This window comes from Dreissena polymorpha, chromosome 1 (assembly GCF_020536995.1).
Source record: "Dreissena polymorpha isolate Duluth1 chromosome 1, UMN_Dpol_1.0, whole genome shotgun sequence".
In the NCBI taxonomy this organism is placed as follows: domain Eukaryota; kingdom Metazoa; phylum Mollusca; class Bivalvia; order Myida; family Dreissenidae; genus Dreissena; species Dreissena polymorpha.
The window spans coordinates 143,933,670-143,941,460 of record NC_068355.1 but is presented as its reverse complement, the minus strand read 5'-3'; the positions used below and the strand labels follow the sequence as shown (position 1 = coordinate 143,941,460).

At 34.4% G+C, this 7,791-nt stretch overlaps 1 protein-coding gene across 1 annotated transcript; it reads right to left on the bottom strand.

Moving 5' to 3' along the window:
* Positions 1 to 680: 680 nt before the first annotated feature.
* LOC127853848 (nurim homolog) lies at positions 681 to 4,881 on the bottom strand. Its single transcript, XM_052388652.1, has 4 exons — positions 4,574 to 4,881; positions 4,174 to 4,340; positions 1,927 to 2,097; positions 681 to 1,557 (listed from the first exon to the last, which is right to left on the bottom strand). The coding sequence occupies exons 1-4, from the start codon at positions 4,689 to 4,691 to the stop codon at positions 1,291 to 1,293; spliced, it is 723 nt and encodes a 240-aa protein (XP_052244612.1). The 5' UTR covers positions 4,692 to 4,881; the 3' UTR covers positions 681 to 1,290.
* Between the last annotated feature and the right edge of the window lie 2,910 nt (positions 4,882 to 7,791).

Below are 7,791 nucleotides of genomic sequence, written 5' to 3'. Positions count from 1 at the left end.
CAATGACCCAATGAGCGATACTATTATAATGTTGTTGTGAACAAATATTACCATTATTGCGATTCGGAATGCCTGAAGCAATTTGAAATACATGGCGCTTGCTAAGAAGATGCATACCAGTGGATGTTTTATTCATTGCAAATTATTTAATACAATTTGTCGCGTTTACTATGAAGATACTGATACATGTATGTTACTTTGATTTGACACATCTTGGATGACAATCTTTTAAACAAGTTCTGAATTAGTTAATATTTTATAATTGCAAACAGTGAACGTTTAGCGAAAAGAAATATCTGTGCAAATGAAATACACGATTTGATTTCAGAAGAAGTGATAATTGATTTAAGCATTTTTTTTTCATTTTTTATACATATGTGAATTTATATTATTTAAGATTGTTGTATTGAGGAAATTAGTTCACTTAGATAGGTAATTTCGTTAGTTCCTGACATTGCCTTCTAATCCTAAGTTATGTTAATATGTGTATGTCAAATTCATAACGAATTCATGTCCACCCAAATAATTATTTTAATTATGTATGTTAGTTCTTCTTGAATGCTCTGAGCTTTTATAAGTACATACGTACAGCTCCCAGCGACCCGGAGGGTCAATAGCTGGGAGTTGGAATAATAGCAACTAGTATGTTAGTGCTGAATACAGTTGAGAAAGAAATGGGATAACACAGATAATTTTTTATTTAAATTAAAAAACAAAACAACGTGAGAAACTAGCATCATGGCATACACGGAACGAAACGTGAAAGTTTAGTAAATGTTTATATGTCAAATGCCAAACGAATTTATTACGACCCAAAGGAATTTTGTATCATGTATTTATGTAAGTGTTGTAACACTTGAACATGTATGTAGAGACATCGTGAGAAGAAATGAAGTAACACCATGAGGAACTAGCCATCATTACATATAGGGAACGAAACGTGTAATTAAGTAGCACTCATAACAATAATAGGTCAGACTTGTCTATGCAGAATTGATAGATGTGAGACAGTGATATAGTTTTACACAACTCATAAACACGCACTCAAATATGACTGTATGTGTGACTGTAATTTATGTGTACACATCTCAAAAACACGAAATTATATTCATATTAAAACTACTATTATAACTTTGTAACATATATATCATTGTGCATAGTGTCGACTGTCAATGTCAGTCTTTAAAACCAAAACATTTAAACTTTTACTGAAAAAAACAATATCATCCGAACTAAGCATACATGTACGTATACATCGCTCCTTTTAGATCTACTTCTGCTTCTAAATCATTAAAAGTTCTTATAAACAGTTCTTGTCTTCTTGCAGTGATGGTAATTTTGAGCGCGAATAACGTCTGATCGGTTTGTATCCATCCCGACACACAGGTAGCTAGTGAAGACGGTCGCGATTATCATGCGGTCAAAGGTCATGTGGGGATGGCACCACAGGATTGAAATGAAGCAACAACCTCCGGGGTGAGGCAAGCGGCTCAGCAATTGGTGCAGCATTGATTCGTTGTTGTTTCTTCGTTCTTGCCAGTCGAGGGTAACAAGAATCTGACAAACACATACACAACAAAGCATATCTTATATAATTCTTTAAGTACTTGTTCAGATAGCAAAGAGTTGTGCGGTAATGTTTTTGAAAAAAAAAACATGGATGTATAAATAATGCTTTTCAATTTTCCTTATTTGAAATGTGCGTTTCTCTTCTGATGTTATGTAACTTGTTATCACCTAATAACCGAATCTAATGGGTACTAAATCTCTAATATGTTTAATATTTATGAGGGTTGTCATCATATTATTAAATACCTTTTTAAAGCGGGTAAAGACTTACTTGTTCTTACGAGATACATTAGACGCAAATTTATCATGATTGTTTCATCAAAACACATTTCGTAGGTATACGGGTTTGGTAGTTACCTGCGCAAATCCGAAGTGGTACAGAGGGCATGCAGCGAGTATTTGAAAAGCCAAAATGGTCCAAAACACACAGTGTAGAAACAGGAAAAAATTGGCAAGAAGAAGGGACTCCCTCAGATCAACATACCACAGATACACTTCTGGAATCGATTGCCAGTTTCTTATCATCACCTAAAATAAAACGAGCATCTATTAGGGGGCAAGCTTATACGGGAGCTTAACGTGTTTAAGTGAGGTTAGTTGGGACTTATTTCCCAGATGACGTCGGTTTAGTGTTTTTCGTGAAGGAGTAGCGGCAATTTTCACCCGGTATAAGCCACTTTGTATTTATATTTATTTTAAATTAATACGCCCTTTCGGCTCTACGGTGTTTGTGCTTCCCTCGTGTTTTTTTTTTGTTTACAGATGGAAGACGTCGGGATAAAAAGTTATTGAAAAAAGTACACAAATCTGTTGTCTGCTTTCGAGATGTTCGAGAGGTTGGGAATGCAAATATCATTTTCTCTAAAAATAAACAGTATTGACGCACGTGTATAGTAAAATATAGCTAAACTCACGAATTTGTCATTTTTCCGACGCCGTTTCATCTCTGATAGCTAACTTATTGCAAACGAATTGGATGTCTTCCCCCCTTTTTGGAACTGACTTCCTTTTAAGGACATTTTGGGACCTGACTCACATATGACAAAGAGCTATTTCCTAAGTTAGAAGCCGGGTGGGTGGCATGCGTATACGGGAGCTTACCGTGTTTAAGTGAGATGAGTTGGAACTTACTTCCAAGTTGGTGTCTTATTGTGTTTCCCGTGAAGGAGTAGCGGATATTTTCAGATAATGCAGTTGTGAGAAAGATAAGAAGTGCATCTGTCGTTGAGAAACTAGCATCGTGAAATATACGGGTCGAACCATGTAATTAAGTAGCACTCATAGCAATTACATGTCAGACTTGTCTATGTAGAATTTATAAATTTAAAACAAATACCAAAATCAGCTGTACAATTTGTTTGGATCGTACGTTTGCTGTTTTAGTCCGGCTTTGTTGAAGGATTCTTTCTAGCATATTCTACATTGAAACTCATGTGGTCCATGAATGGGTGCATTGTATATCAGGCCCCCGCTGATTTTAAATTCCTTATTACATATTGCACGAAAGATGCACTAGCTGTTGATCGCCCTCTAACATGCATCATCTGAAAATTGATAGTAAAAGAATGATTAAACACAAGTTCATATCCGAATTAGGTCGATACTTAATAAAATACATTAAAATAATAAAAACATTACTGAAACTGGCTGATATTTGCTCGTACATCAGCCACCTCACAACCAATCCTGTTAAAAATGTGTGAATTGATTAAGTTGGGCGGCAGGTTTTTTGCGAAAGCGTTATTTTAATTATACAGTAAATAACGTGATTAAGAATACGCTTATATTGCACCACATAACATGCTATAATATTGAAGAACACATATAAACTTTATTATAGATGGGTAGGTATTTCGTGTCAAGCACTTCAACAAAGGAAAGAGCTTTTTGTCATTTGGAAGTCAGGTCCCAAAATGTGCTTAAAAGGAATTCAGTTCCAAAAAGTGAGCTTAACGCAATACTTTGGTCAATAATTTAGATATCAGAGATGAAATGGCGTCGGGAAAATTAAATAATCGTGCTTTTAGTTATATTTTACTGTACACTTGCTTCAATACTGTGTTTTATATGAAAGAAATAAGTGTACATCAATTGTCTCGAACATCACGTAAGTAACCCACAGATTTGTGGACGGTTTCTCTTCAATAATTTTTTTATCCTGACATCTACGATCTTGAAACAAAAACCCGAGGGAAGCACAAACACCGTAGAGCTGAAAGTGTGTATCCATTAAAAATCAATATAAATACAACGTGGCTTACCGGATGTAAATATCCGCTACTCCTTCACAGAAAAACAAAAACGACGCCATCTTGGAAGTAAGTTTCAATTCATTTCACTTAAACCCGCTAAGCTCCCGTATACGCATGCTACCCCCCCCCCCCCTCCCCACCCCAGTTTGATATGTACGGCTGATTTTGAGACGACGCACGATTTCCAAATGCTACATAGGAACAATTAGGCCATTGTTTCGATTTTCAGTCCCATGCCTGTTTTTTTCGTCGGGCTAATGTTGCTAATATATGGATATGTATTTGCATATATAGGTCAACTATATTTCAGACGAAGGGATACAATTGCATTAAAATGTTAGCTCTTCGGTACCTGTAGAACTATGGACGTCGATACTACGTACAGCGCTCTGCATAATTCCGATAAACCCAAATGCTCGAGTATGCTCTTGAATGTTGTTGAGGCCAATATGCTGTGCTGTCCAATAAACATCACAGAATGTAACGCATCTATTGTGAACATGGAAAGTATTGAATCATCTGGAAAAACAACAAAACACACAAATGAACTGTTATTAAAAAATGCGATTTGTGCCTTTAAACTCGAATGGGCGAGTACGCCCAATTTTGTAACTTCATTACAAAATTGGGCGTACTCGCCCATTCGAGTTTAAAACGAATGCATTTTTATTTAACAGAATGACACTAACTTCAACATATTCAGGTTTAATGTACATCGAATGAATTGAAAACAAATGCTGATTTGATTTTACCTGAGAGCGTCAATCGTTGAGTCACTGACGAGAGAAAGGGAATGAAGTGGAGCAACGTATGAAACAGAACAACAACCTCCAAACAAAACACACATGCACATATTGCCTTGTACAACATTTTTATTTCTGTAATTAACTATTGTTCCACATACGAACAACCGTATTTAGTTTCAAAAACTGACACATAGACATCCAAGAATATTTTAATAGTGGTAATCTCATATTCAGCATTATTGATTGTAAACTTAAAAGATATGTCTGTTGAGTTGATATATGTTGTTACTAAATATACGACTAAACTTGTTGATCGAGTAGACGTGGATACGCTTGATAGATCATTTGCATGTCGCCCTTTACATTTAAACTTTATCCGCATGGATGATATACCAGCGATGCTAACATCAACAATCAGAAATAATACACAACAATTAAAGTGCTGATTTGCTGTTTAATAATATATACAGCGCTTTCTCTAGTTTTGATCAATACTGAAACAATAATGTTAAAAACAAACTTTTGAATGACAATTTTTATTAAACGGTAAACTTGAATTTTATATTTTATATTTAAATAGGAACAAGAATGAATGCTTGCAAGTATACGCCAAGAAAAAAAGATTTAAACGATTTTGAAATAATTACCTCACCTTGAGTAAAAATGTATTTTAAAGATATGTATTTATAAATAAATATAAATACTGTTCATAATGGTTTTAAAAATTAAAAGAGAACATATTTTGTGCAGGTGCTTTTTCAGTAAACACTAGCTATTTTACTGTTTTTACATTCTTCTGTGCAAAAAACTCTCTATTAAACTTTTTCATGAAATTGAACTTACATAAGATTCATATTTGATACAAGTAATCGTGTGCTTGTACTTCTAAGTTTGTTTGGACTTTCCGCGTCTGAATCTATGAGTGCATCAAATTTTCAGCTAATTACTTTGCTTGAAAATTTGTAAATTGTATTGATTTTGCCTTATGCTGTTCTGGGAAACCGTATTACCAGCAGGATACCCCACCTGTCCAGTATGGTGACCATTAGCCAAACTCACATACTAGTACTTGTCTTCTAACCCTCGGAATATATACTATAAAAAATGCTTTAATTAACATATTGCAAACAATACGGGTGTACCCTAACGGTAGAACCCCATAATTATGAATTAAACTTTACGTTACAATCATTTTAAGCTTGATATCTACAAGTGCGATATTTAATAGTAATAGCCATTGTTCATTACTCCCAGCAGAAATTAAGAGTAATGCTTAATCTTGTAATCACTTTAAATACGTTAACCAAATCCGTTATCAAATCGTCAGAATCTTATACACTTTCTGAGTAATTTATTCTTCGTTTTGTCGGATATACTGACAGTGAAAAAAGTTGTTACTTTATAAGCAATGACCTAAACTGTGACCCCTAGCGAACAACGGAAGGTTATACACTCTCACTATCATCTATGAGTATTTATACCAAGTTTTATCCGAATATCTACAGTGCTTAATGAGAAATTAAAGTAACTGGTTTTATCTTAATGAATTTTTAGTCACTTCATTTTTCCATGACGGACAAAAAGAACAAAAATGGATAACTAAGGGATGGGATTGACAGAAAGACACAGGGCAATCCCTTCAGTTTGATAATCTTTTATACAAATATCTGAATCTAGTTTTCGGACGAATGCACCGAAGAAAATGCTGATGTGCGGACAGACACACATGAGTCCTATATCGATGAAACCGGTAGAGGCATTTGTTTTACATTATTAATTCTGGTGCAAGTGTGAAGACGGCAAGCTCTCAAGCCGGTGGAGCGTGAGATTTGCAAGACCGTGAAAACCTTAAAACAAATCAGAAGTCTTGCATTTCTCACTTTACCCCGAGAGACTTACAAGCCCGATGTCCAAAACAATTAACACTTAATTCATTCAAATTTTAGTTGTTTTGGGAAACATTAAAAGTACAGAATGACTTTGAACATTAAGAGTGCAAAGGACTATTGTTATTTCCAGACATTATTGATGAAAGTTATCAGATTTGCCTGGAAATCAGTGGTCTCTATAGCAACAGCCAAAATGTCAACGCTTGATGTGATATGGTAGCATAGATTGAACGAGATACAAGATGCTCGTTTTTATTTGTGTGTGGCACAATATATTCCATTTTAATTTCCCGCAACGATATCTTTTCATACGTCACAAGAACACTAACTTGGTACATGACCATGTTGAATATATTGTCCCGCAAAAACAACCAAAAAGAGCATTTAGTATCTTGTTACTAGACCACATCCAGCGTTGACATTTTGGTTATTGATATTGTACGAAATATTCGATAATTTAATGGTTTATGGGCTTTAATGGTATTAAGTACCTGCGAGCGTTTATATTTAAAAATAATGATTTGTTATATTGATGATTCAATTAAAACAATATATTGTCAAAATTACTTAAGAGACGGGAACCAGGATATTGAATCTTGGTTCTTGTTGCTATGCCTGTACAGTTGCTTCACCATTTGTTAAGTTATTGACCGGAATAATTGTGCTAGACTTTGAAATATTTAATATGTATCATGGTCCTTGATAGCAATTTTTAAGTATGTATTTTTCTAACTTATTGATTCAAAGGATAATGTTGGTGCTGCCCCTTTTTTTGTTTATGTCTGGTTATACATTAAAAATACATTTGAAAAGTGTAAGTCACACTTATTGGCTGAAATATTGATGTTGATAGTGATGTCCTATATTTATCATTGCTTTCCGAAAATTATTGTCTATGAGATTTCCAAGACCAACTTATTGACTGAAATAATGATGCTGATGCGGTCTTATATATTTCTCATGGCTTGCTTATGCTGGTTGCCCGTGAGAAGCACAAGACCAGGTTTGCTTAAATAATGATGTAATGGTCTAAAAATATTATGTGTGTGGTGGTTAATTGTGTCCTAAATTTGGCATTACCTGATTATTGTCCCTGAAAGTGGTATACTAAGTACTGGTAATTGCCTAAATAATTATGATGGTGGTTGTTGGGTCTACATCTGAGTTCTAATCATTTTATGTTTATAGTAGGTCAATGGTGGTCTATTAAATAAGAAAAAAAGAAGTTGATCAATATGAACATGATTAATCTATCGATTTTATTTAAAGTACGTCATTGTTTGCTAAACTAAATGGAACCGGTTATAAAGTGTCATGTAACCTATATTTGCAAAA

Excerpts from the sequence above, each read along its gene's own strand:
- LOC127853848 (XM_052388652.1), bottom strand. The coding sequence starts at position 4,691 with ATGTTGTACAAGGCAATATGTGCATGTGTGTTTTGTTTGGAGGTTGTT. Across the intron at positions 4,341-4,573 it reads TCAACGATTGACGCTCTCAG|ATGATTCAATACTTTCCATG; the intron begins GTAAAATCAAAT and ends TTGTTTTTCCAG. Across the intron at positions 1,558-1,926 it reads ACCACTTCGGATTTGCGCAG|ATTCTTGTTACCCTCGACTG; the intron begins GTAACTACCAAA and ends TGTGTTTGTCAG.